The following is a 27,871-nucleotide window of genomic DNA, read 5'->3' on the forward strand; positions in this document are numbered from 1 at the left end:
TTCTTTTTTCATTTTTAATTTGGAAATAATTATAGACTTATAAGAAGTTGCAAAGATAATATGGAAAAATCTCATGTACTCTTTACCCTGTTCCCTAGCTGTTACATGGTAAATAAAATCAAAACCAGATGTTTGAAATTGGTGTAGTGTTTATATCTGGTTCTGTCATTTTATCATGCATGTAGATATATATATCTCCTACCTGTCAAGATGTGAAACTGTTTATAACATCTTCTTCCTACTACACCCTCTTCTAGTCATACCCTCCTTCCCCTTCCTTAACTGCTGTCAATCACTGATTTGTTGGCCGTCTGTATAATTGTGTCATTTCTGCAGTGTGTGTAAACAGAATCATATAGCTGTGATCTTTGAGTTTGATGTTTTTTTTACTCAGCACAGTGCCCTTGTTGCACTGTTAAATTGCAGCACTCAAATACATGTGTCAGTGGTCTTTTCCTTTTTATTGCTGAGTGGTGTGCCATGATATGAGTGTACCACGTTTTGTATTGAGAGACATTTACCTGTTGGGGGACATTTTCATTGTGCTAGATTTTGGCTGTTACCAGTAAACCTACTATGAACCCTCATGTACAGGTTGTTGTGCAGACATAAAGTTTTATGCCCAAAAATGCTGTTGCTAAGTTGAATATATTAAAGTATATGATTATTTTTTAAAAAAACTGGCAAACTACTTTCCAGAATTTTTCTACCATTTCACTTTTCCATCAGTAGTGTGTGAAGGATTCATTTTCTTTGTATCCCACCAGCTTTTGGTATTGTCACTGTTTTTTATTTTAATTGTTCAATAGGTATGTAGTGATATTTCATTGTGGCCTTAATTGCATTTCCGTAGTAGTCTGTGATGCTGAACATCTTTTTGTGCTTATTTGCCATCTGTGTATGCTGTTCAAGTAAGCCGTGTTTTCTTGTCTTTTGCTCATTTTCTAATTGTTTTAATTATTTTTTTATTGTTGAGTTTTGAGGGTTCTTATATATGTGAGATAGGAATAATCCTTTGTCAGATGTGTGATCTGTAACGTATCTTTGTATCCTCTTGACAGTGCCTTTCACAGTGTTTAACACAGTCTAATTTATTGGTCTTTCCTTGTATGGATCGTGCTTTGTTGTCACATTTAACACTTCACCTAGACCACGCTTCCCAAGGTTTTCTCCTGTGTTACCTTCTGGTAGTTCATAGTCTAGCATTTACATACGTGTCATTTCCATTAGCAGTTAACTTTAAATTTGTGTTTGTTTACTTGTTCGCATTTACTTTTGGCGGTGCTGGGCCTTCACTGCTGTGTGTGGCTCTTCTCTGTGGCAGGCGAAGGCTGCTCTCCACCTGTAGTGCGTGGGCTTCTCATTGTGGTGGCTTCTCTTGTGGTGGGGCCGGGGCTCTCGGGCATGCTGGCTTCAGTAGTCGGAGCACGCAGGCTCAGTAGTGCCAGCTCCAGGCTCCAGGGTGTACACACACATAGCAGGCATGCAAGTAAAGCTTGTGCTGTGTGCTCAGTCGTGTCCGACTCTTCTGCGGCCCGTGAGCTGTAGCCCTCCAGGATCCTCTGTCCATGAGAATTCCCAGGCAAGAATACTGGAGTGGATGGCCATATCCTTCTCCAGGGGATCTTCCTGACCCAGGGATCAAACCTGTGTTTTCCGTGTCTCCTGCATTGCAGGCGGATTCTTTACAGCTCAGTGGTTGTGGCGCATGGGCTTAGTCTTTTTTCTTTCAACGTACATATTACACTGAAGCGTGTTTCTTATAGACGGCATGTAGTTTCTTGTAGGCAACACGTAGTTGGGTCATGCCCTCACCCCCTCATCTGACAGATTTCTAACTTGTAGTTCGTATATTTAGGACATTTACATTTTTATTGTGTAAGTTTAAGGTGTACCCTGTTACTTTGGGACCTTTATGTAGGGTAAATGAGTGCCAGTGTGGCAATATTTGTTACTTTACATAATTACAATATAATATTATTGTCTCCAGTCATTATATGGTGAATTGGATCTCAAAGCTTATATAATACTTGTTTCAAGTTTGTATCAAAACACATCAGGCATCCTTTCCTGTAAATCATTTGCATATAATGTGATTTTGATACATTAAGCATACTGTTTTATTGTGTTTTTGGCTCTATTTTTTCATGTCTCTGTTCTTTGTCTTAAGCGTTTTGTGGATTATTGGAACATGTCTTATTTTATTTTACTTACTTTTATTTTTTTGGGCTGTACCACACACAGCTTGTGGGACCTTATTTCCTGGACCAGGGATGTAACCTGGGCCCTTAGCAGTCAAAGCATGGAGTCCTAACCGCTGGATCACCGGGGAATTCCCATAAAACATGTTTTAGAATTACATTTTGACTTATCTGTAATGTTTTGAGTATCTTTTTGTGTTGCTATTAATATTTTAGTGGTTGTTCTAGTTATTATACATATATACATGTTTTTCAGTCAGATGATTGCATTTTATCAAGTGCAGTGAAGTGTCAAACCATTGCCTCTATGATTGTGTGTATGTATTTATTTTTGGCTGTGCTGGGTCTTCGTTGCTGCCCAGGCTTTTCTCTAGTTGCGGCAAGTGGGGGCTGCTCTGTAGTTGTGATGCGCAGGCTTCTCATTGCAGTGGCTTCTGTTGTGCGGAGCAGCAGCTCTGGGGTGTGGGGGCCTCTTGAGCTGCGGCACGCGGGCTCTGGAAGTGAGGCTCCAGGGCTCTAGAGCAGAGGCTCAGGATTGCGGTGTGTGGGCTTAGTTGCTCTGTGGCGTGTGGGACCTTCCCAGATCAGGTGCTGAGCCTGTCTCTCCTGCACTGGCAGACGGGTTCTTTACCGCTGAGCCACCAGGGAAGCCCAAACCACCGCCTCTAAATTCTGTTTTTCTCTCTCGTTTTATGGTATCATTGTTTTAAGTATTTCTTTTACATATATTGAGTATGGTGTATAAAAAAATATGGCTGTCAAACTTAGAAAAATCAATATGTGGTTTTTATTATATTTACATGTATTCTGGTGTGACCATACTTTCTTACCTACTGATGTTTCCAGATTTCTTTTTTTTTTATTATTTACTGTTTAGTGAACTTCCTCTTGTCATTTTTTTAGGACAGATCTGCTAGCAACAAATTCTCCATTTTCCTTCATTTGAGAATGTCTCAGTTTCATCTTTTTCTCTGAAGAATGTTTTCACTAGTATAGAATTGAGTTGACATTTCTTTCAGCACTGGGGAAATGTGTGCTTTTTCCTTTGGCCCTCCTGATTTCTGACGACACATTTGCTATCATTCGAATTTTCTTCCCCCTTAAGGCAGTGCATAGTTTCTGGCTGCTCTCTCTGTCTTTGGTTTTCAGAGGTTTGCCTGTGAAGTGTACATTTGGAGTTAGTCTTATTTGGTGTTCATTCAGTTTCACACAGGTTTATGTTTGTTGCTAAATTTGGGAAATTTTAAGCTATTATTTCTGGAATTTTTTTTAGCCCCATCCTCTTTTTCTTCTAAAACTAATGACGCAGAGGTTAGATGTCCCACATGTTTAAAAGTTTTTGATCATTTTTTTTTCTTTAATCTGTTTTATCTCTGTTCCAACTGGGTAATTTCTACTCTTTATATTCATATTCATTGATTATTCATCATCTCTATTTGTTGTTGAGTCTCTTCACTGAACAGTTCATTATTTTTTTATTTCTAAAGTTTTTATTTGGTTATTATTGATATACATCTTTATATAGCTTTTACAGAGATTTTTCTGGTTTTGTGAAGACCCTGTTTTTGTTTTAAGTGTATCTCAAATGTGTTCTTACTTATTGAAATATTTTAATGGTGCACGTTTGCTCAGTCTCTCAGTCATGTCTGACTCTTTGTGACCCCATGGATGGTAGCCTGCCAGGCTTCTCTGTCCATGGAGTTTTCCAGGCAAGAATATTGGAGTGGGTTGCTATTTTCTCTTCTGGGGGGGTCTTCCTGACCCAGAGATTGGACCCGCATGCATCTCCTGCAATGGTAGGCAGATTCTTTACGACTGCGTCACCCGGAAAGCCAAGGTCATTACTACCTGTCTGTAATTTCTTAATGGTAGCTGCTTTAAAGTCCTTCTTAGGTAATTCCAACATCTTTGTTATGTTGGTGTTGGTCTCTTTTGTCTTTGCTCATTTTAGTTTGAGATCTTCCTGGTTCTTGGTATGACAAATTATTTTTTATCAAAACCTAGAAATTTTAAATATTATAAGACTGAATCTATTCAAGTCCTGCATTTTAGCAGAGTTCCTTCTAAAGCCTCTCTGGTGGGTGAGGATTGCTTTGTTTCTTCCATGTAAGGGGTGGAAGTCCAGGTCTTCCACTGGGTCCCAATTGACTGTAGCTCATTGTCATTGCTCGCAGGCCTGGGAATTCAGGCCCTTCTCTAGGTCTCTGCTGACACCAGCCTGCCTGGGAGTTGGAGGGACTTTTTCTGCTGTTTCCCATAAGCCTCTCTGTAACTGTGTAACTGTGGTTACTAGTAGGAGTTTGTGAGCGTACTTGTTCTTCACTGGGTCTCTGTTGATCCTACCCCAGCAGGATGGGAAGGGGCACCTTCTTCCCGCTGGGCAGAGATGGGAGTTCTGGCTCCCTGCACGGCCTCCACTGACACTGGCATGGAACTGGGGCTGCCATGTTTCTGTCTGGCAGGGGTGATATTTCCGGCTTCCCACTTGACCTTCTCTGACACTGTTCAGGATGGGGTGGGCGAGAGCCTTTCTCCAGACTTGACTTTGCTGGTGGAAGTAACAGCCACAGCTGTTTTTGTGTTGTTTGGCTGGAGTGGAGCAGTTATTGCCTAAAGATGGTCTCTCTTGCTAGATTACCCTTTTCCTTCCCAGGTTCTTTGGGTAGAGACAGCAGGCTTTCTTTGAGGCAGGCAAAGAAAGGTCTGCACATACTGGCATTTCTGTGTTGCCGCTTCTGCTTTATCTAGTCTAGGATGTAGGAGGCAAAAAGAAAACTCAGGGGACTCACGGCATGTCCTTCTTAGGGTCATGAAGCCTGCAGACGTTGACCGCCTTCTCTCCACCTTTCAGAGTCTCCTTACGTTTGTTGTATGTGTAATGTCCAGGTTTTCAGTTGTATGTAGCAGGAAGAATAGGGAAAACATCTGCATCTATTTTATCCTCCAGAAGCATAACTCTTATTTCCTGCTTTTGTAAGATAACAGATTCAGATCTACCTGTGTATTTGCCAGGCTGCAGCTGCTCCCTGTCCCTGTGCGGTAGCCTTTGTCACGCAGTGACAATAATTGTAATTGTCTGTAAACACATCTACCTTCCCACCAGCTGTGAGCCGGTAAGGGAGGCCAGGCCTTTTATCTCCATGCTTTCCAGTCCTATACTTGGTCAGTGGAAGCAGTCCACTGCTCATTTCTGCCTGTGTTCTTTCATAGGCATGTCCTGTTGGGAAACTGCCAGTTACCTGACCAGGCCTCTGTCTTCAGACTCCTTAATAGCCTCAGTCTTTTGTATTCTCCACACAGGAACTTCTGGAAATTGGACTGGGGAGGGTTTTGTGGGAAGGGTTTTGCTACTAGGTTGGTTTTATCAAGAGAAAACTGACATTGGATGAATCTCATTTATCACTTAGTCCAAACTGATCATTTTTGAGATGAACCAAATAAGGCCTACAGTAGTTAGATAGATGACTTACTGAAGGTCAGGTTAATGGTAGAGCTGAATTGAAATTGGAATCACTGGCAAGTCCGGTTCTCTTTTTTGTTGTATTTTTCTGCTTTCTTTATTTTATAGTCTGAAAGTAGATTTCAGTTATGGGTTTGTATTTTTAGAACCTTAAAGTATATAAGCATACTGTCTCATATTCTTTACTTTTTTAATAGACTACCATACTTTATAGACTGGAACTTGGAGAACCAATTTTAATACATTGCCAGTGGTTTCAAATTGTGTTTAAAAAAATTGAGGTATATTTGGCATGCAACATTATGTTAGTTTCCAATGTACAGCATAATCTGTATTGGTATTATTTCAAAATAATGTTACTGTAGAATAATCACTGAAGTAGGTCTGTTTAACATGTCACCGTATGTAAAAAATTGTTTCTTAAACGCTGATAACTTTTAAGATCTACTCTCTTAGCAACTTTCAAATATGCAATATAGTAGTATAAACTATAACCACCGTGGTGTGCATTATATCCCCATGGCTTATTTATTTTATGATTGGAAGTTTGTGCGTTTTGATTCCCTTAACCAATTTGTTCATCCCCTGCCCACCCTGCAACCCCACCTCTCTGGTTCCCCCTTCTCTTCGGCAACTACTAGTCTGTTCTCTATCTGTGAACTTTTTTTGTTGTTGTTTTAAAGATAGATTCCACATACGGAATCTATGAGATACCAGATGAGATCATATGGTATTTGTCTTTGACTTCTTTCTAACACTCAGGGTCTATCCATGCAGGCAAAAAAGGCAAGATGTCCTTTTTTAATGGTAGAATAATATTCCATTGTATATTTGGATCACATTTTCTTTATATGTTTGTTAACTGATGGACACTTTACATTGTTTTCATATCTTAGCTATTGTAAGTAATGCTGCAGTGAACATGGGGATACAGATACCTTTTTGTGTTAGTGTTTGTTTCCTTTGAATAAATACTCAGAAGTGGAATTGCTGGATCAACTGATAATTCTATTCTTTTTTTTTTTTTTTTAAATTTTTATTTTTACTTTATTTTACTTTACAATACTGTATTGGTTTTGCCATACATTGACATGAATCCACCACGGGTGTACATGCGTTCCCAAACATGAAGCCCCCTCCCACCTCCCTCCCCATAACATCTCTCTGGGTCATCACCGTGCACCAGCCCCAAGCATGCTGTATTCTGCGTCGCACATAGACTGGCGATTCGATTCTTACATGATAGTATACATGTTACAATGCCATTCTCCCAAATCATCCCATCCTCTCCCTCTCCCTCTGAGTCCAAAAGTCCGTTATATACATCTGTGTCTTTTTTGCTGTCTTGCATACAGGGTCGTCATTGCCATCTTCCTAAATTCCATATATATGTGTTAGTATACTGTAATGGTGTTTTTCTTTCTGGCTTGCTTCACTCTGTATAATCGGCTCCAGTTTCATCCATCTCATCAGAACTGATTCAAATGTATTCTTTTTAACGGCTGAGTAATACTCCATTGTGTATATGTACCACAGCTTTCTTATCCATTCATCTGCTGATGGACATCTAGGTTGTTTCCATGTCCTGGCTATTATAAACAGTGCTGCGATGAACATTGGGGTACATGTGTCTCTTTCAATTCTGGTTTCCTCGGTGTGTATGCCCAGCAGTGGGATTGCTGGGTCATAAGGTAGTTCTATTTGCAATTTTTTAAGGAATCTCTACACTGTTCTCCAAAGTGGCTGTACTAGTTTGCATTCCCACCAACAGTGTAGGAGGGTTCCCTTTTCTCCACACCCTCTCCAGCATTTATTGCTTGCAGATTTTTGGATCGCAGACATTGACTGGTGTGAAGTGGTACCTCATTGAGAAACTCCTTTCTATTATTATTTTAGATATAGGAGGCACCAGATAAGATAAAATCTTATCATAATTGTGTATGAGGGTTCCCTTTTCTTCACATCCTTGTCAGCAGTTGTTATTTTTTGTCTTTTTAATAATAGTCATTCTAACAAGTATGAGGTGATACTCATTGTGGTTTTGATTTGCATTTCCCTGATGATTAGTAACGTTGAGTATCGTTTTCATGTGCCTGTTGGCCATCTGTATTTCTTCTTTGGGAAGATGTCTGTTTAGTTCTTTGGTCTGTTTTTTAATCAGATTGTTTTTTGCCTTCGAGTTGTATGAGTTCCTTATATGTTGATACTTTAGATACTAACTTCTTATCAGATAACATGATTTGTGAATATTTTCTCCCATTTGATAGCTTGCCTTTTCATTTTGTTGACGATTTCCGTTCTTGTTCAGGAGCTTTTTAGTTTGATGTAGTCTCACGTTTATTTTTGCTTTTGTTGCCTTTGATTTTGGAATCAGATCCAAAAAAATCATCACTGTAACCACTATTGAGCTTATCATGTATGATTTTTTCCTAGGAGTTTTAGGGTTTCAGATCTTACATATTTAATCCACTTTGAGTCAATTTTTGTGTATGGTATAAGATACCAGAGGTGAGGTGAGGTGACGTCGCTCAGTTGTGTCCAACTCTTTGTGATAAGATACCATGTATTGTCAAATTTCATTCTTTTGCATATGACTATCTTAACTTTCTCAGCACCATTTATTGAAGAGACTCTCCTTTCCCCATTGTTTTGAATATTCTTGGCTCCTTTGTGGTAAGTTAACTAAAAAGCCTCTTGATGAAGGTGAAAGAGGAGAGTGAAAAAGTTGGCTTAAAGCTCAACATTCAGAAAACGAAGATCATGGCATCCGATCCCATCACTTCATGGGAAATAGATGGGCAAACAGTGGAAACAGTGTCAGACTTTATATTTTTGGGCTCCAAAATCACTGCAGATGGTGACTGCAGCCATGAAATTAAAAGATGCTTACTTCTTGGAAGGAAAGCTATGATCAACCTAGATAGCATATTCAAAAGCAGAGACATTACTTTGCCAACTAAGGTCCATCTAGTCAAGGCTATGGTTTTACCAGTAGGCAAGTATGGATGTGAGAGTTGGACTGTGAAGAAGGCTGAGTGCCGAAGAATTGATGCCTTTGAACTATGGTGTTGGCGAAGACTCTTGAGAGTCCCTTGGACTGCAAGGACATCCAACCAGTCCATTCTGAAGGAGATCAGCCCTGGGATTTCTTTGGAAGGAATGATGCTAAAGCTGAAACTCCAGTACTTTGGCCACCTCATGTGAAGAGTTGACTCATTGGAAAAGACTCTGATGCTGGGAGGGATTGGGGGCAGGAGGAGAAGGGGACGACCGAGGATGAGATGGCTAGATGGCATCACTGACTCGATGGATGTGAGTCTGAGTGAACTCCAGGAGTTGGTGATGGACAGGGAGGCCTGGCGTGCTGCGGTTGGTTCATGGGGTTGCAGAGAGTCAGACATGACTGAGCGACTGAACTGACTGAATTTACCATATATATGTGGGTTTGTATCTGGGCTCTCCTGTTCCATTGATTCTGTGTCTGTTTTTATGCCAATACCATACTGTTGTGATTACTTTGTAGTTTAGTTTGAAATCTGGGAGCGTGATACCTTCAGCTTTATTCTTCTTTCTTTGGCTATGTTGGGTCTTTTGTAGTTCCATACAAATTATAGAATTATTCTATTTCTACAAAAAATGCCATTGGAAATTTGATAGGAATTGCATTGAATCTATAGATTATTTTGGATCGTATGTACATTTTAATTATTCTTCCAATCCATTAGCTTGGGATATATTTTCATTTATTGGTATTTTCAGTATCTTTCATCACTGTCGTATAGTTTCCAGTGTTTAGGCCCTTCACCTCCTTGGTTAAATTTATCCTAGCCATTTTATGGCTTTTTTGTTTTGTTTTATAATTTTCATTTTATATTAGAGTATACTTTATACACTTAGATATCAAGTGTACTTATATTAGCATATACTTGACTACAATCCCACCACCTCTAGAATGAAAACCGCAGTCACAGAAAGTTAACCAAAATGATCACAGGGATCACAGCCTTGTGTAACTCGGTGAAATTGTGAGCTATACTGTGATGGATAGATGGGTCATGGTAGTGAGTTCTGGTAAAATGTGATGTACTGGAGAAGAGAATAGCAAATCCCTGAAGTATTCTTGCCTTGAGAACCCCATGAACAGAATGAAAAGGCAAAAAGATATGACACCAGAAGATGAGCCTCCCAGGTCAGTAGTTATGTAATATGATACTGGGGAAGAGTGGAGAAATAGGTCCAGAAAGAATGAAGTAGCTTGGCCAAAGAGGAAATAAGGCTCAGCTGTGGATGTGTCTGGTGGTGAAAATAAAGTCCAGTGCTGTAAAGAGCAATATTGAATAGGAACCTGAAATGTTAGGTCCATGAATCAAGGTAAATTGGGCATGGTCAAGAAGGAGATGCCAAGAGTGAACATCAGTATTTTAGGAATCAGTGAACCAAAATGGATGGGAATGGGCGAATTTAATTCAGATGACCATTGTATCTATTACTGTGGTCAAGAATCCCTTAGAAGAAATGGACTAGCCCTTATAGTAAACAAAAGAGTTCAGAGTGAAATACTTGGTTGTAATCTCAAAAAGGACAGAATGATCTTCGTCTGTTTCCAAGGCAAACCATTCAGCATCACAGTAATCCAATCTGTGCCCCAGCCACTAAAGCCAAAGAAGCTGAAGTTGACCAGTTTTATGAAGACCTACAAGACCTTCTAGAACTGACACCATAAAAATGTTCTTTTCATCATAGAGGATTGGGATGCAAAAGTTGGAACTCAAGAGATACCTGTTACAGACAAGTTTAGCTTGGAGTACAAAAAGAAGCAGGACAAAGGTTGAGTTTTGCCAAGAGAATGCACTAGTCATAGCAAACACCCTCTTCCACAACACAAGAGACAGCTCTACATGTGGACATCACCAGATGGTTAATACTGAAATTATATTGATAACGTTCTTTGTAGCCAAAGATGGGGAAGTTCTTACAGTCAGCAAAAACAAGACCTGGAGCTGACTGTGGCTCAGATTACGTTCCTTACTGAAGAATTCAGACTTAAATTGAAGAAAGTAGGGAAAACCACTAGACCATTCAAGTATTATCTAAATCAAAGCCCTTATGATTATACAGTGGAGGTGATGAATAGATTCAAGGGATTAGATCTGGTAAACAGGGTGTCTGAAGAACTGTGGGTGGAGGTTTGTAACATTGAATAGGAGGTGGTGACCAAAACCATCCCAAAGAAGAAGAAATGCAAGAAGGCAAAGTGGTTGTCTGAGGATGCCTTACAAACAGCTGAGAATGGAGACAAGCAAAAGGCAAATGACAAAGGGAAAGATATTCCCAGTTGAATATAGAGTTCCAGAGAACAGCAAGGAGAGATAAAAAGGCCTTTTAAAGTAAACAGTGCAAAGAAATAGAGGAAAACAACAGAATGGGAAAGACTAGAGATTTCTTCAAGAAAATTGGAAGATACAATTTCATGGTATCTGTATTGTGCCCAGAGATGGGCACAATAAAGGACAGAAACAGCAGGGACCTCACAGAAGCAGAAGAAACTAAGAGTGGTAAGAATATACAGAACTATACAAATAAGATTTTAATGATCCAGGTAACCACAATGGTGTGGTCATTCACCTAGAGCCAGATATCCTGGAGTGTGAAGTCAAGTGGGTCTTAAGAAGAATTAATGACTACAAACAAAGCTAGTGGAGGTGATGGAATTCCAGCTGAGCTATTTCATATCTTAAAAGATGATGCTGTTAAAGTGCTGCACACAATTATGTCAGCAAATTGGGAAAACTCAGCAGTGGCCACAGGACTGGAAAAGGTGTTTTCATTCCAATCCTAAAGAAAGGCAACACTAAAGAATGTTCAGACTACTGTACAGTTGCGCTCATTTCACATGCTAGCAAGGTTATGCTCAAAATTCTTCGATCTAGGCTTTAGGAGTACATGAACCAAGAACTTCCAGATAAACAAGTTGGGTTTTGAAGAGGCAGGTACCAGAGATCAAATTGCCAACATCTGTTGGATCATAGAAAAAGCAGGGGAATTCCAGAAAAACATGTACTTTTGCTTCATTGACTGTGCTAAAGCCTTTGACTGTGTGGATCACAACAAACTGTGGTAAATTCTTAAAAAGATGGGAATACCAGACCACTTTACCTGTCTCCTGAGAAACCTGTAAGTAGCTTCAGAAGGAAGTTAGAACCAGACATGAAACAGTGGATTGGTTCAGAATTGGCAAAAGGAGTACGTCAAGGCTGTATATTGTCACCCTGCTTATTTAACTTATGTGCACAGTATATCATGCAAAACGTGGGCTGGATGAATCCTAAGCTGGAGTTAAGATTGCTGTGAGAAGTATCAACAGTCTCAGATATGCAGATAATACCACTCTAATGGCAGAAAGCAAAGAGGAACTAAAGAGCCTCTTTGTGAAAGAGGAGAGTGAAAAGCTGGCTTAAAACTCAACATTCAAAAAACTAAGAATAAGATCATGGCATTCGGTCCCATCACTTTATGGGAAACAGAAGGGGAAAAAGTGGAAACAGTTACAGATTTTATATTCTTGGGCTCCAAAATCACTGTGGATGGTGACAGCAGCCACAAAAGACACTTGCTCTTTGGAAGAAAAGCTATGACAAACCTAGACAGTGTATTAAAAAGCAGAGACATCACTTTGCAGACAAAGGTCTGTATAGTCAAAGCTATGGTTTTTCAAGTAGTTATGTAGGGTGTGAGAGCCAGACCACAAAGAAGGCTGGGTGCTGAAGAATTGATGCTTTTGCACTGTGATGTTGGAGAAGACTCTTGAGAGTGTCTTGCACAGTAAGGAGATCAAATCAGTCAATCCTAAAGGAAATTAACCCTGAATATTCATTGGAAGGACAGAAGCTGAAGTTCCAATACTTTGGCCACCTGATGAGAAGAGCTGACTCATTGGAAAACACTGATGCTGGGAAAGATTGAGGGCAGGAGAAGGAGGCACCAGAGGATGAGCTGATTGGACTGCATCACTGACTCAGTGGGCACGAATCTGAGCAAACTCCGGGAGATAGTACAGGGAAGGCTGGCGTGCTACAGTCCATGAGATGGCAGAGCTGGACACGATTGAGCGACTGCACAACAACATACTTGGTTTACAATATTGTATTAGTTTCAAGTGTACAGCAAATTGATTCATCTGTACATATATGTATGTCTGTTATTTTTCAGGTTCTTTTCTCTTATAGGTTATTAGAGAGTTTTGGGTAGAGTTCCCAGTGCTATACAGTAGGTCCTTGTTGATTATCTGTTTTATATATAGTAGTATGTTTATCATGGGCTTCCATGGTGTGTTAGATGGTAAAGAATCTGCCTGCAGTGCAGGAGACCCTGATTTGCTCTCTGGGTTGGGAAGATCATAATTTATTGTTTTGATGCAATTGTACATAGTATGATTTTCTTAATTTCTCTTCCTGAAAGTTTGTTCCTAGTGTATTGAAATTCAACAGATTTCTGTGTATTAATTTTATATCCTGGAACTTTACTGAATTCATTTATTCTTAGTTTTTTTGTAGAGTCTTTCGGGTTTTCTGTATATACTATTCTGTCATCTGCAAACAGTGACAAAAATTTCATTTGGTTTTTTTCCATACCATCTTACAGAAAACCCCAGCAAACTTTTTGGCTAACTCAGTACCTTTTCCTTTCTAGTTTGGATGCCTTTTATTTCCTTTTCTTGTCTACATGGCTCTGACTTGGCCTTCTGATAGTATGTTGAATAAAAGTGGGTACAGTAGGCATCATTGTCTTGTTCCTGATCATAGAGAAATTGTTTAGCTTTTCATCATCCATTGAGTGTTGATGCTAGCTATGGGCCTGTCATATGTAGCTTTTCTTATGTTGAGGTATGTTCTCTTTATAACCATTTGGTTGAGAGTTTTTATTATAAATGGATGTTGAGTTTTAAAATTGTATTTCTAATGGGCTTATTTTTTTTCAGCAGGCATATGGCTATGGTCCATACAGTGGTGCATACCCACCAGGAACTCAAGTTGTCTATGCTGCAAACGGACAGGCTTATGCTGTACCCTATCAGTACCCGTATGCAGGTAACTCATGCTAGCCTTTCATTCCTAGTTTCTCGTCGTTTAGCGTGTAGATCAGTGAAGCCTGAGGAATTTTTGTTTCTCAGTTTAGAGGTAAGTGAACTGTAATTTTTCTGGTTATAGATGACAAGTCACTGTGCTATTTAAAAAAAAAAAGAAAGCATTATATGTTTTCACACTACTTTACAAAGTTAGAGTAGGCTTGATTTTTAAAACTTCACTGTTGTATTCAGATTCATTCCCAAGATGAGAATTTGTGCTTATTGAAATACACTTACATTAAGAAATAACCTAAGAGTCCTGTTTTAAGGAATAAGAGGTAGTCTTTCTCCTGTTTTTTTCCTTCTGGTTGTAGCTTTCAAAAGTTTTCACTACGGAGGTGATGTTTCATTTTGAAGATGAAGTAGAGGCATAGAAAGGCTTATATTTACTCTGGGGAAGGCTTATATTTACTCCTTTCATTTTCATCTCACCTGAAACTGTTAGGTGTGAGCGATTGACCTGTGTAGATAGTGTCAAAGGAAATCAGTCCTGAATATTCACTGGAAAGACTGATACTGAAGCTGAAACTCCAATAGTTTAGCCACCTGATGTGAAGAACTGACTCATTGGAAAAGACCCTGATGCTGGGAAAGATTGAAGGCAGGAGGAGAAGGGGATGACAGAGGATGAAATGGTTGGATGGCGTCACCAATTTAATGAACATGAGTTTGAGCAAGCTCTGGGAGTTGGTGATGGACAGAGAAGCCTGGGTGCTGCAGTCCATGGGGTAGCAAAGGGTCAGACATGACTGAGTGTCTGAACTGAACTGAGATAGCGTCAAGTCCTGGGTGCAGCCTGGGCAGAGGGATGTCTGTAGGGTGGAGGTCAGGAATATGCGGGGAATGGTGCTGGAGCCTGCAGCCAGGGCAGTGGTGACCTGAGCTGTGTGGCTGATGGCCTGAAGAGTGAGGCCATACCAGACCCCAATGAGCAGGTGAAGTCAGGGGCAGTTCTCAGTGAGTGTGGCATGTCAGAGCGACACACGTGAGAGGGAACTGATGCATGGATTGGAACGCACGCCCACAGGTCGCTGAGAGATCAGCAGTCTAGCACAGTGCCTTATCGCAGAAGCAGTGGAAGGACTGTTACCACAAGAGTGAGTGGTCACTGGTATTAATGCTGCAAAGAAGCTAGTGGGGTTGCCACAGAGTCTGGATTTCCCCAGACTCACAGTAGTGGTGGTTAGTGGTGCGTTAGCACCTAATAGAGGAGAGTTTCTCCAGTTAACCTGTTTTGGAAATCTGATGCTGATCACTAAGGTAGTGTAGACTCTGAAGTTTTGCCTTGCTTGATTTTTTTTTTTCAATGTCAAGTTGAAAACCAGTGAAATAATGATACTAAAAAATGAGCTATTTGTCTATCCTCTGATCCGAGCACAGCTATTTTTGTTTAAGTATTTTCTTCTTGTAAACCAATAGTTTCATCTTTGTTATCTTACATTACTTTTTTGGAGCGTGTTTGCTTTATTATGTTTTGTTTTGTTAATGGCATTACATTAGATTTTATATTTCATTCTCATTTAAAAATTTTGTATATTTTGTCCAGAGTGCTACATAATCTTCATTACTATTTTTAATGATTACATCCTATCATATGGGGTAATATTAAGTCTTCTAGTACTTACTGGCTGTTTACTTCTTCTTTAAGTTTTTCTCTCATAGATACTGCTTTGACTGTTTCTAATCAGTTTGTTTTTTATTCCTGTTAAGTATGTCTTAGAATACATTTTTGATTTCTGTATGTTAATATGTCAAAGGGCATAAACATTTTGTTTTTGATACATTTTAAAATTATAAAAGTTTACAGTAAGGACAGTAAATGAGCTGTTAAATCTACCGGTTCCAGCTTTAACAGTTACAGCATCTTGTTTCATCTGTACCTTTTTCCCCCAGCTCTGGATTGTTTTGAGGGAAGTTTATACTTTATTTCATTTCATCTGACAGTATTACAATAACTCTTGATGCTGTGCATTTACTAAGTTATTTCCCAGAGTAGTTCAGCAGTTTATAAATGCCCCTAGGAGTTCCTGCAGAGAAGGCAATGGCACCCCACTCCAGTACTCTTGCCTGGAAAATCCCATGGACGGAGGAGCCTGGTGGGCTGCAGTCTATGGGCTCGAAAAGAGTCGGACACAACTGAGCGACTTCACTTTCACTTTTCACTTTCATGCATTGGAGAAGGAAATGGCAACCCACTCCAGTGTTCTTGCCTGGAGAATCCCAGGGACGGGTCAGCCTGGTGGGCTGCCGTCTATGGGGTCTCACAGAGTTGGACACGACTGAAGTGACTTAGCAGCAGCAGCAGCAGCAGCAGCAGGAGTTACTGATGTGCTGGTTTCTCTGCAGTTGCATCAAGATTGCCTGCTGTTTTTGTTGTGCTCTGAAAGTTTTGATAACCTCATTAGGTCTTAACATGGAACCAGGTTGCCTTAGTTTACATTTCTAATTACTGGCAAAGATAAAGATTGTATAATTCATTGTTTACAAATTAATTCTTTTCTTGTATGAATTATTTTTTTCACATTTATTTTGGGGTTTGTGTTCAGTTTTTAAGTCAGCCTATTTGTCTGATGAGAGCCAGACTTTTATTCAGCCCCTAGGCCATAGATTGCGATAATCCTAGCTGTTTCTTACTCTGTAGAAGAGCGGAAGTTTTGTGCTTGTGAGGGAATTTTTATATATAGGATTCCATCCCTTCCTTTGACTTTCATCATGAAAAACGAGATAGCATTCTCAGCGCAACCTCAGACAACTTGCTGCTGAAGGCTGAGTGCAGTTGGTTGGCATTTGGCATTTGCATCATGACAGCCAAATGCCTACCAACCAATTTAAAAAGTGCTGTGTACACACTGTAAGTGTGCTTGCTGTGAAAGGGCTGCTTAGTTGTGGCTGTCCCACAGCAGCATCATGCTGGTAACCAGACAGGAGCTCTTCAGTCGGCCTTTCTAGGACTCTGGTGCTTTGCCAGCTTCATGATGCACTGCCTTGCAGTGTCCATAGAGGCCCTTGTTGTGCAGAGAAGGTTAAAGGCCTTCTCTTTAATATTACTGGAACTGGTGGTCAGTCAACCAATTTAAAAAGTGCTGTGTACACACTGTAAGTATTCTGTTTTAATTTTCCCACACTAGTAGACATTTGTTCAGTTGTCTGTTGATGTGAGCTTGAGGTCTTTGGTTTGAATTGGCTCCTTTGGTTGGAGTCCTCTGTTTCTGTCTTGTTGAGATGGTACTCATGACACGTAATTGCTCTGCAGTTTCCAGGGCCAAGTCTGAGAGAACACCTCTAGATTTTGTAATTCTCAATTTCTTGGTTTGATAGTAATTTGTAAAAGTTATCTGCCTTTATTTAGTCTTTCCAGGATCTTCCCAACCCAGGAATCGAACCAAGGTCTCTTGCATTGCAGGCGGATTCTTTACCATATGAGCCACCAGGGAAGCTGAAAAGTATCTGACTTAGTTGTTCTTAAAATATCTAACAGTATCTTCCTTTTCTACATTCATGGTTGGATCATTTATGTAAAGATTAAATTAGATGATTAAAATGAGTACAGTTTGGAAATGTTCCCCAGCTGACTTTGGTAAAGACTTAGCTTTTGGTAGGAACAGAGATGAGCTGCAGGAGAAGTTGGCTCCTGGTCATGGAGTGAGGGGTCCTTCTGTGGAGCTAAAGCTGGAATGCAGATTTAGATTTTCCAGGGGTCTTTAAATTAGGTCAGCTATAGGGTCCTACTGTATTACATGTTACTAATTGGAGTTGCCTAGTTGAAATTTTTAAAATTTCAAGGCTGTGATTCTGAATGCTACAGTTCACCAGTTATGTAGTTTAAATATTGCATTAAAAAAAAATCTTTGCTTCTAATGTTATTGCCTGACGACTCTAGGTTTATAATGGTCGCATTTTTCTGCTCTGTGGCTTTGGTGCTTCTCTTTCCTTCATCGTATTAGGGGCATTGGTGTCTGAGTGCGCACTGTAGCCAGAGCGCCTGGGTTGGCGTGCACTCAGTGTGCTCAGGCCCCATGTACCTCTCTCTTTCCCTGTCTATAGAATAGGGTAACAGTAAGCTCAACTGCAAGGATTGTTGTGAGGATTAAGTGAGTCTGTACATATAAATGCTTGTAATACTGTAAGTGCTTAGACTGGTAAGCACTTATCATTTAGTATCTTCATTCTTTATGGACATATCACTATTGGATCAATTTCTCACTTTCCTAGGGTTGAACTGTTAAGAGAATAATGGGTTAAGGAGGAACATTAGCACTGTATGTGAGGAAATTTATCTCCAGTTGTGCTGGGTCTTCGTGGTTTCATGTGGGCTTTTTCTAGTTGCAGAGACTGGGGGCTCTTCTCTTGTTGTAGAGCACAGGCTCTACGGCCTGCGGGCTCAGTAGTTGTGGCTTGTGGGCTCTGGAGTGTGGGCTCCTCCTGGTCTGGGGATCGAACCTGTGTCCCCTGCATTGGCAGGTGGATTCTTATCCACTGCACCACCAGGGAAGTCCTGTGGGAACAATTTTAAAGCTAACTAGCTTTTGGACAACATATTGTGAAATATAGAAGAAAACATTTCCAGTTGAGAACTTTAATTGTGCAGCTAAGTTTAAATTTGTTTAAAGTTTGTTTTTTAGATGTTTTCCCTCTGACAAATATTTTTCTCCATAAAGGCATAACATTAAAAATGAAGAGTGGATTATGTTAGCAGATTTAAGGTTTAATTTAATTTACATATCGTTTCCATGAATACTAAGAAGCTGTTTAACTTCTGGATGGGGATCCTTGGCTTTCCCACAGTCTCTAGGCTCTGTGTGTCTCCTGTGTTCCTGGTCTGCCTGCCATCCTGATGAACACTGTGGGGGCTGAAGCAGACATTGTGGGCTGGGGTTTGCAACTTCATTACGATTCTGCTCTCTGTAGTGTCCGGGACTGTGGACCTTGGGAAACTGAGCATCTTGATTTTCTCTTAGTTCCATCTTAGATATAGAGTGTCCCCCTCACTCGGCCAAGCCGAGTCCCCTTCATCTGTGGTGAAGGAGAGCTGGGGAGCGCTCACCAAAGTCACACCCCCCCCCACGCCCAGCTCTCTGAGGGAGACGAGTCTGTAGGAAGAGTGCTGTGCATGGAGAAACCTCAGGAAGGGTCCCAGGCAAATGAGCTCTCGTTTTGAGTGAGTATTGAGCTTCACAAACTGCTCCTCAGGAGTCTGTTCTTTCCTTCTTTTCCAGGGCTTTATGGACAGCAGCCTGCCAACCAAGTCATCATTCGTGAGCGGTACCGAGACAACGATAGCGACCTGGCGCTGGGCATGCTGGCCGGAGCAGCCACAGGCATGGCCCTGGGGTCTCTGTTCTGGGTCTTCTAGAGTCCGTGGAACCTCGGTGTGCATAGCTTCTGATACCCCGTGTGCAATAATATGATTTGCAGGGCATTTCTGTTTGTTATAAATGTTTTTAGTAATAGGTTTAATAGTTCTTTTGAAAGTAGTGACAAAATGCTTATAAGTACATAGAAGTACTGCAGAGAAAGCTTTGGACTGCTGTTTAGCTAAAATGTGGACTCTATGGCAGCACTGGCTCATTTGAGGGGTTTCCTTATAAAACTCTCTCAATGCTTTATTTGAACACACCCATTTTGAAAGGCCATTTTCTTTTTAGAGTTAGATCTTACTTCTTAAGGGATAATTTATTTTAGTGTTTTGCTGGTAACATGGGTGATGTATGAGTGAGTGAATGACCGTGGCGAGAAAAGCTGCAGTTTTTTTGGTTTAATGTCGGACTTTGAAACCTCAGACCAGAACTGGCTGCATGTTACTTCAGGAGTTAATAGGCTGGAACCTTCCTTAGGCAGCAGTGTGATATCCCACAGCCTCTGGGGCTCCAGCAAAGCTGACTGCTCAGGACGATGGATGGGATGGCAGTTTCCCCCCTTGAAAATGATTCTTTTTCATTTTATTCTTATTTGTTTGTTTTTGGTAGTGATACTTGGAAAGCATCCCAAATTAGGAGTAGACTTGAGTGTCAACATTTTAGGGCTTTATCATTTAAAACTTGAAGAAGGCACAACAACTACAAAAAGGTGTGTGGAGGTAGATTTATTTTTTTCAGAGGCATCATGGTTTTAGTGTTTGCTTTGGGCATTTTTTATGGCCACTTCAGCCTACTTACAGCTTATTTTTCTACTTGCTGAGAAAGTATTATTAAGAGAATGGTGAGGAAAGTGAAATGAGAGCCATAGTTGCAGTGTTCCTGTTCAGGGGATTGGGCTGCACGGAGGATGTGTTCATGTCCTTCTGAAGGCTGTTGATGAGCCCATCTCCTGTCCTGTGTAGGACTGGGCACTGTGCTGCCCCTGAGCCTGTGCTGCATGGTGGGGGAAACTCAGGTTATAGATGGGAATTTCAGCCCAGAGACATGAATGACCTGCTCAAGATACCTCTCCACCTGACCAGGACACCAGCCTTGCTTTTATTTCTGACTTTAGTGTGACAGAGAAGCTCGAACCATTTAATTTTGAGCCCCAACTTATATGTGAAGCTCTGAAAAACCAAGGGTCCTGCATTTCTGTAATTTTCTTATTTCTTTAGCTATGTAAATTTTAAAACTTCAGTTATTCCAGTTTTCCCATGTTTTAAAAAATGTACATTTACAAAGGCATATTGAAGGTCTCTGCCTGTATACTCCATGTGGCCATGTTTCCTTAAAGTACACTCCTGGTAGCACAAATTCTGTTTTTATTTTATGTGGCCAATTATAGGCACAGTCTTTTGTTTCACTTATCAGTCCACTCCACCTCTAAGGCAGACTTAAATAGATCTATCTCTGTATGGAAACTAGATGCCAAATGCACGTTGTGGTGACCACAGGTCTGTTTCCCAGCCGGTTCTACTGTACCTCTTGACACTGGAGAGTCTGCTTCCAGCTTGAAAAGAAGTATACTTGGCTGTCATCTCTTTGGATGTGTCATGTGGTAGAAAGTTGCCACATGTGATTTGTGACAATACTGGTTTTGATGGTTAAAATGTTACTTATTTTACATCATATGTAATAAGAATAGCTTTGTTCAGATGGTAATCATTATTCAAGCTGTATCCTTTACAAGCAAAATACTAAACTCAGTTTTTAATGTTGCACTGGAGTGTTAATTTTGAATTAGGAATTACCGGAACCACAGATTCTGAGTTATGTCGCTGAAATGCCCTTAAAGCAGATGGTCTCCCTGTGTTCCGCTCCCTGACAGAGTGGGGGGAGCTGTGGACTGAAGTCCTGACATACATGTGCTCCCCCATCTCCAGTCCCTGTCCCTCGCCAAGCAAGCCACGCTGATCAACTGTAGTTGAGTCTGGAAGTTCACTGTCCCTGGTGACTTGATCCTGAGAGGAAATGCATGTTCAGCATAATGATGGGCTGAGCTGCTTCATTTCCCTGGCTCCAGTTCTCATAGATGCCAATCTTTTGGTCACCTCGCTTAGGTAGTCCTAAATCAAGAAGTTAGGTGAGTTGGAAGGAACGTGTTCACTTTAACTAAAGTAAAATGTTTAGTCAGCATTTTATTTCCACGTGCACTTTTAAATAGTTGGCCGTTGATATTGCGCACATGCCAGTCTGCTTGTTTCTTAGCTCTGTGTGTTTAATTTCTTGAGTTAACTTCAGGGTTAGATTTAAAGAGAAGGGAGAGATGAGCGACTGTGTTTCAGATCAACATTCATGAAATGGGGTGGACCGGGATGCAAGATCTGGATCATGGGAGAAGTTCCTGCCATTGATACAGAATGACCCACGTTTGTTTTCTACATTAATTGTGATTCTGTGCGATCTTTCTCTCCTCCCAAGTTTATAGACACCGGCATGGAATGCAGTTCCATTTCTTTCCCCTCGGGTTGATCTTTTCTTTTCTCTTCTGATTGCTTGCCTGTGTCCAGTATTCTTTTGTGTCCTCTGAACCAGTTTTTCCCTGTATATGCAAATTGTATGTTTATAAGTGAAAATGTTAATACATTAAATGATTGTTAACCTTAAAGCATATTTCACTGACTTCTATTGTTTTTTTTAAAATTCAGTTTATTTAAACTATAAAGACAAAAACATTTCAGGCATTTATCCCATTCCCCACTGTCTCCTCTGGCAAACACTGATCTGTTTTTTTAAAAATTATTTTGTAGTAACACAGCATTTTCTGCTACATCACAGGCAATAAGAATGCCATTTATTGAGCTTTCCCTAAGTGCTAGGAATGTATTGTCACATCGGAAAACTATACCTCATTAAATTCCTGTCTTAACTCTGTAAAGGAGGTATTTATCTGGGCTACACTGCATGAAACTGAGGCTCAGAAGTTAAAATTCTTTTTTTGAGAGCACAGTTATCTTCCTCAACTTGACAGTGTGTTCCTCAACTTGGCAGTGTGGGTTCAGTAACTTTTCAGATATCTTTGGGTACGACTTTGTGTTTTTGTTGTTTTGTTTTAAAAAATTATTTAAAATTTTCTTTCGTTTCTAAATTACTCTCCTCTGGGCTTTTATGTCTATCTCCTCTGTTGCAGACCTACATTAAGTTATGATGTGTGGTTGCTTGTCATAGTTTAAGATGAGGAGTCTTCATACTGAAAGCTCTGAGTCTCTTGGTTTCATTTTTTCAGAGAATAATTCTCTAGTATTTTGCCTGGGGACAGTTATTTCTGGGTATGGGTGGTGGGGGGTGACACTCCACACAAACTTTGTAAGCTGTTTTACTTTTCAGCTGGACTTCATTCTCATCTTCTGTCATGCTGTCTCTGGCTCTTTTCTTAAAAATATTTTAGTTGTTTTTGAATAGCTCAGTCATATCCGACTCTTTGCGACCCCATAGACTGTAGCCCACCAGGCTCCTCTGCCTGTGGGATTTTATAGGCAATAGTACTGGAGTGGATTGCCATTTCCTTCTCCAGGGGATCTTCCCAACCCAGGGCTTGAACCCAGGTCTCCTGCATTGTAGACAGACATTTTACCATCTGAGCCACCAGGGAAGTCATATACACACACAAGCACACACACACACACACGCACACATGAAGTCATGCACACACACACACAGATTCAGAATGAAAAAGATTCACTAAAGGGTCTTCTATCTACCCATTTCCTACCTTCTCTTTGCTTAACTACTCATACACACACACACATACACACACACAGATTCAGAATGAAAAAGATTCACTAAAGGGTCTTCTGTCTACCCATTTCCTACCTTCTCTTTGCTTAACTACTCATAGTGATTTATTTATCCTTTGTGAGTTTTTCTTCATGCATATATAAACTAGTAAAAAGATAAATTCTTATTTTCCTGCCTTTTTTTTTTTAACGAAAACAGTGTATATACCAGTGGTAGTCAGACTTTTTAGTCTCAGGATCCTTCTATAGGATTAAAGTTTTGAGGCCTCCCAAGAACTCTTTAGGGTGAGTTATATCTATCATTATTTACTATATTAGATAATAAAGTTGAAAAATTTAAAAACTTTACAAAATTGTAAACCCATTGTATTTGAAAAATAAATTTTATAAAAAATATTTTCCAATACAAAATCAGTGAGGCCAAGTTTTTTTTTTATATTTGAAAGATTGTAGCATCTAGCTTATTAGCTGGATTTGTTTATCTACTTATGCATTCAGTCTGGTTTTTTTGTTTTTGATTGAAGGATAGAAGGAAATAAGGCCTCATGTAGACACATGCCGGGAGCCAGTGTGAGGAATCCCGCCCGTGACAAGGTCATGAGGAAGGAAGCTGACATACGCAAGGCGTGCTCAGACTTCAGGGACCCCTCTGGAAATTCCTAAGCATGTACCCCAACAAAAATCTGCCGGCTTTTGTGCTCTGCTTTTCCACTCTTCTGACATTTTCTGGAAAAAGTCAATTCAGGGCTTTAGTCTTCTGCATTTGAAAGAGTGTTTCAATCCAAATACTCCTCTGATGGCTTTCTAGCCTGCCTGCAGGACTCGTACAGCTGCGCGTGTGATTGTTTGAGGCCTCCTGACCGCAGGAGGCACAGGAAGCTTAAAACATCCTAGGAATGTAGGAGCTTCCGAGGAGTCAAAATCTTTAGAATAGGACTGATTAAAGGTTTCATTTGTTGAGTCAACATTTGCTGCCAAATTTTCACATCCTTTAGTTGTAGATATAGTTAGAAAAACAAGTAGTAGACCTTGTGTTAGCAACATTAGATCTTTGAGTTAAGTACCTTCTTTGTTATATCCCACTGCACCTTTGTTCTATAGAGATGTAACTTTAATGTTAATGCTTTAAGGAGATGTAGATTAAAGAAAAACACTTCAGGGGAAACAAGATTAACATTCATTAAGGAAGAGAGCCAAAAAGTGTTAACAAGCCTCTTGGCCAGAAGATAATGTAAATCACCTGAGACCTTTTGTATACCAAATGATGTATAGAAAGAGCTTGAGCTGCGAACGCTACATAATCTTGTGTTACCCATTGATCTCTGTGTTTTATCAAAAGTATAAAAGGCCTTCTGAACAATAAAGGATGGGGCCAGGGGCCGGGGGCCAGCTTCTGGGGCCAGCTCCAGGGGCCAGCTTCTTGGACCAGCTTCTCTAACTAGTCTCCCGGCCTGGTTTCTTGGCACTCTGGCTCCCCCCGTGTCTCTGTCTCTCTTTCTTCTCCTCTCTCTTTCCCTCTCTCTGCTCTTTACTTTAATTTCGGGTTGAATTTCCACCTGGAGCGCGGAGGCTCACCAGGTCTACTTACTTGCCCCGTCTGTTAAGATCCGCGAGAAAGGGAGCTTAAGGCGAGGCACCCTTAGATATTCAAGCGGGCGCCGGTGGCCCAACGTAGATGGTGCAAATTCCTTGTCTGGAATTTTATTGGCCTTCCGCGTAAACCAAGCTATTCAGCCCTCTTCCTCCACTTAATCTTCTTACTACACTATAATTTCTTAATCTAATCTTACTTTAATAAATAAACAAGTCTTTCCACGCCGACGCCGTCCACCCTTCGAATTCCCTGGATCCACCGGGGCTGGACCCCGGCAGACACAGAGTTGGAGAACCTTGCAGACCCTCTAAAAGGGTCTTTTGCACCCTCAGGGATCCTTGTATCATACCTTAAAAACTGCTGATATATGCTGTTTTATCCATTTTTTCACTTAATGTATCTGAGGTATTTCCATATCAGCATGTAAGGAATTTGCCCATTCATACCCTTTTATTGGGTTGGCCAAAAAGTTCATTTGAGTTTTTCCCTAAAATGCTACGAAAAACCTGAACAAAGGTTTTGACCAGCCCAGTACTTTCACTAACAAGGAATGAAATATAGTTCAAATGTATTGTCTCAGTGTGGGGCTTGTGGAGGTATTGTGTTTTTTTTTACCTTGTGGAACTAGTGGATGACAAGGTTATTTGGAGCATATCTGGAGCTTCTCCATTGGTTGGTGCCTCCAGGATCACACCAACACCTGAGACTGGGAGTTGGAGAATGGTGTGCACAGAGGCTGACTGCTGTGATAAGCCACCTCAGGGGCTGAGGGCCAAAATCTCTCTTGCTCAAGTCTGCATCCATGAGGCCTGTGTGGGAGCAAGACTTTTGCTCCTGGTAGTCATGTGGAGATAAGAGCTGCTTCCATCTGGTACCTTGGAGTCCTCAGGGAGCTTCTGCACCCTGCTGGAAGACGATGGGGAAGAGCCCTTCTCAGCTTGGCAGTGGTGCTCAATCTTCTCTCATTCCAGTGGTGAGAGCTAGTCATGGGGCCCTAGTGCCATGCAAGGGGTTTGCTGTTGCTTCTGCTGCTAAGTAGCTTCAGTTGTGTCCGACTCTGTGCGACCCCATAGACAGCAGCCCACCAGGCTTCCCCATCCCTGGGATTCTCCAGGCAAGAACACTGGAGCAGGTTGCCATTTCCTTCTCCAATGCAGGAAAGTGAAAAGTGAGAGTGAAGTCACTCAGTCATGTCCAACTCTTCGTGACCTCGTGGACTGCAGCCTACCAGGCTCCTCCATCCATGGAATTTTCCAGGCAAGAGCACTGGAGTGGGTTGCCATTGCCTTCTCCTGCAAGGGGTCTGGGGAGGTGTAAATCTGAGCTCAGGAAGAAGTTGCCCTGGCTGCAGCTGCTGATGAGCCAGAGTAAATGGTAATTCAGTTCAGTTCAGTCACTCAGTCGTGTCTGACTCTTTGCGACCCCATTAATCGCAGGATGCCAGACCTCCCTGTCCATCACCATCTCCCAGAGTTCACTCAGACTCACGTCCCTTGAGTCAGTGATGCCATCCAGCCATCTCATCCTCTGTCGTCCCCTTCTCCTGCCCCCAATCCCTCCCAGCATCAGAGTCTTTTCCAATGAGTCAACTTTTTGCATGAGGTGGCTAAAGTACTGGAGTTTCAGCTTTAGCATCATTCCTTCCAGAGAACACCCAGGGCTTATCTACTGATGATCAACTATCCTGAACACTCAGTGGAAGTCAGATTTCTATTCACCCTCACTTGTACAGCAATTACTGGTTAATAAGGAAAGTTATGACCAACCTAGATAGCATATTAAAAAGCAGAGACATTACTTTGCCAACAAAGGTCCGTCTAGTCAAGGCTATGGTTTTCCCAGTGGTCATGTATGGATGTGAGAGTTGGGCTGTGAAGAAAGCTGAGCACTGAAGAAGTGATGCTTTTGAACTGTGGTGTTGGAGAAGACTCTTGAGAGTCCCTTGGACTGCAAGGACATCCAACCAGTCCATTCTAAAGGAGATCAGTCTTGGGTGTTCTTTGGAAGGAATGATGCTAAAGCTGAAACTCCAGTACTTTGGCCACCTCATGTGAAGAGTTGACTCATTGGAATAGACTCTGATGCTGGGAGGGATTGGGGGCAGGAGGAGAAGGGGACGACAGAGGGTGAGATGGCTGGATGGCATCACTGACTCGATGGATGTGAGTCTGAGTGAACTCTGGGAGTTGGTGATGGATGGGGAGGGGCTTGCTGCAATTCATGGGCTCGTAAAAAGTCGGATACGAGTAAGTGACTGAACTGAACTGAGTTGACAGTGGACAGTTGCAAATTACATGTAAATTGTTGGTTCATGTAATACAGATGTTGTTTCGTCACAATTTTTTTTGTTGCTTCATTATTTCTTTCCCTTCTTACCAACTGGTTGGTAGGTTTGCACCTAGAGAAAGACATTCACCCTTTCCAACAAGGAATATAGTCATTACATCCATTCTTTAATACATTAAATTCATTCCGTCTACTGTCAAGTATTCATTGAGCATCATGGCAGATTATATCCTGCCTCCTCACCATTTCCAGTCCCCTGATTCTCTGTGAGTTACACATTTTTGCTTGTTGCTATGTTATTTTCAGGGTCTCTTCTTGCACTGGGAAGAATAGACCTCCCTACCTCACTTGAAATGTAGTGGGACACAGCAAGGGGTGGGTGCCTGGCACTGGCTTTGCATGTCTGTCTGGCCTTTTCTCTGCCTGGCTGATGGGAAGTTAAATCAGAAGTGCTTCCCTGTGGGGCCTAGGAGGGCTGGTGATGCAGTGGCCTCCAGGTGACATTCCACTGCCCAGTGGGCAGTGGACCTGGTGTGCTCTTTAGTCCTCTCAGGCAGGGCCTGCCTGGTTCTTGCAGTGACCCATCAGAGGCCAGGTGAGCACTGCCTGGGCAGGGAATACATCCTGGGTGCAATGGGTGACTGAGGCCTAGAGTTTCTGCAGGGAGGTGTCCTGTGCAATGTGCCATGGAGACTGTTTATCCCAGTTTCAGCCACCTCACCTGTCCAAGTAGGTACGGCAGGTACAAGGGCAGGCAATAACCACCCCCACAGACATGCAGTAGGGACCACATGCAGGAATTGGGGCCAGCACTGTGGGAACGTAGACAGCGTGGGCTCTGCAAGTCTCAACTACTGAGAGTCTTGTGTGACTCTTTGTGACCCTGTAGACTATACAGTTAATAGAATTCTCCAGGCCAGAATACTGGAGTGCGTAGCTGTTCTCTTCTCCAGGGGATCTTCCCAACCCAGGTATCGAACCCAGGTCTCCTGCACTGCAGGCAGATTCTTTACCAGCTGAGCCACCAGAGAAGCCCACTTCTTCCATAAAGTAAGGGTAATAGTGGAAG

At 41.4% G+C, this 27,871-nt stretch overlaps 1 protein-coding gene across 3 annotated transcripts in view; it reads left to right on the plus strand.

Annotated features, from left to right (window-relative positions):
- The window catches only part of PLEKHB2 (pleckstrin homology domain containing B2), a 50,001-nt gene extending 28,203 nt beyond the window's left edge, over positions 1-21,798 (plus strand). For 2 of the 3 annotated variants that reach the window (XM_069574232.1, XM_069574234.1), the window contains 2 exons: positions 13,640-13,748; positions 19,003-21,798. In XM_069574232.1, coding sequence (XP_069430333.1) covers positions 13,640-13,748; positions 19,003-19,139 — 246 coding nt within the window. In that variant the 3' untranslated portion in view covers positions 19,140-21,798. The remainder of the gene's footprint in view (positions 1-13,639; positions 13,749-19,002) is intronic. The other variant, XM_069574233.1, reaches the window with a different exon arrangement.
- The last annotated feature ends 6,073 nt before the right edge of the window (positions 21,799-27,871 follow it).

Source organism: Ovis canadensis, chromosome 2 (genome assembly GCF_042477335.2).
Source record: "Ovis canadensis isolate MfBH-ARS-UI-01 breed Bighorn chromosome 2, ARS-UI_OviCan_v2, whole genome shotgun sequence".
NCBI classification, from domain to species: Eukaryota; Metazoa; Chordata; class Mammalia; order Artiodactyla; family Bovidae; genus Ovis; species Ovis canadensis.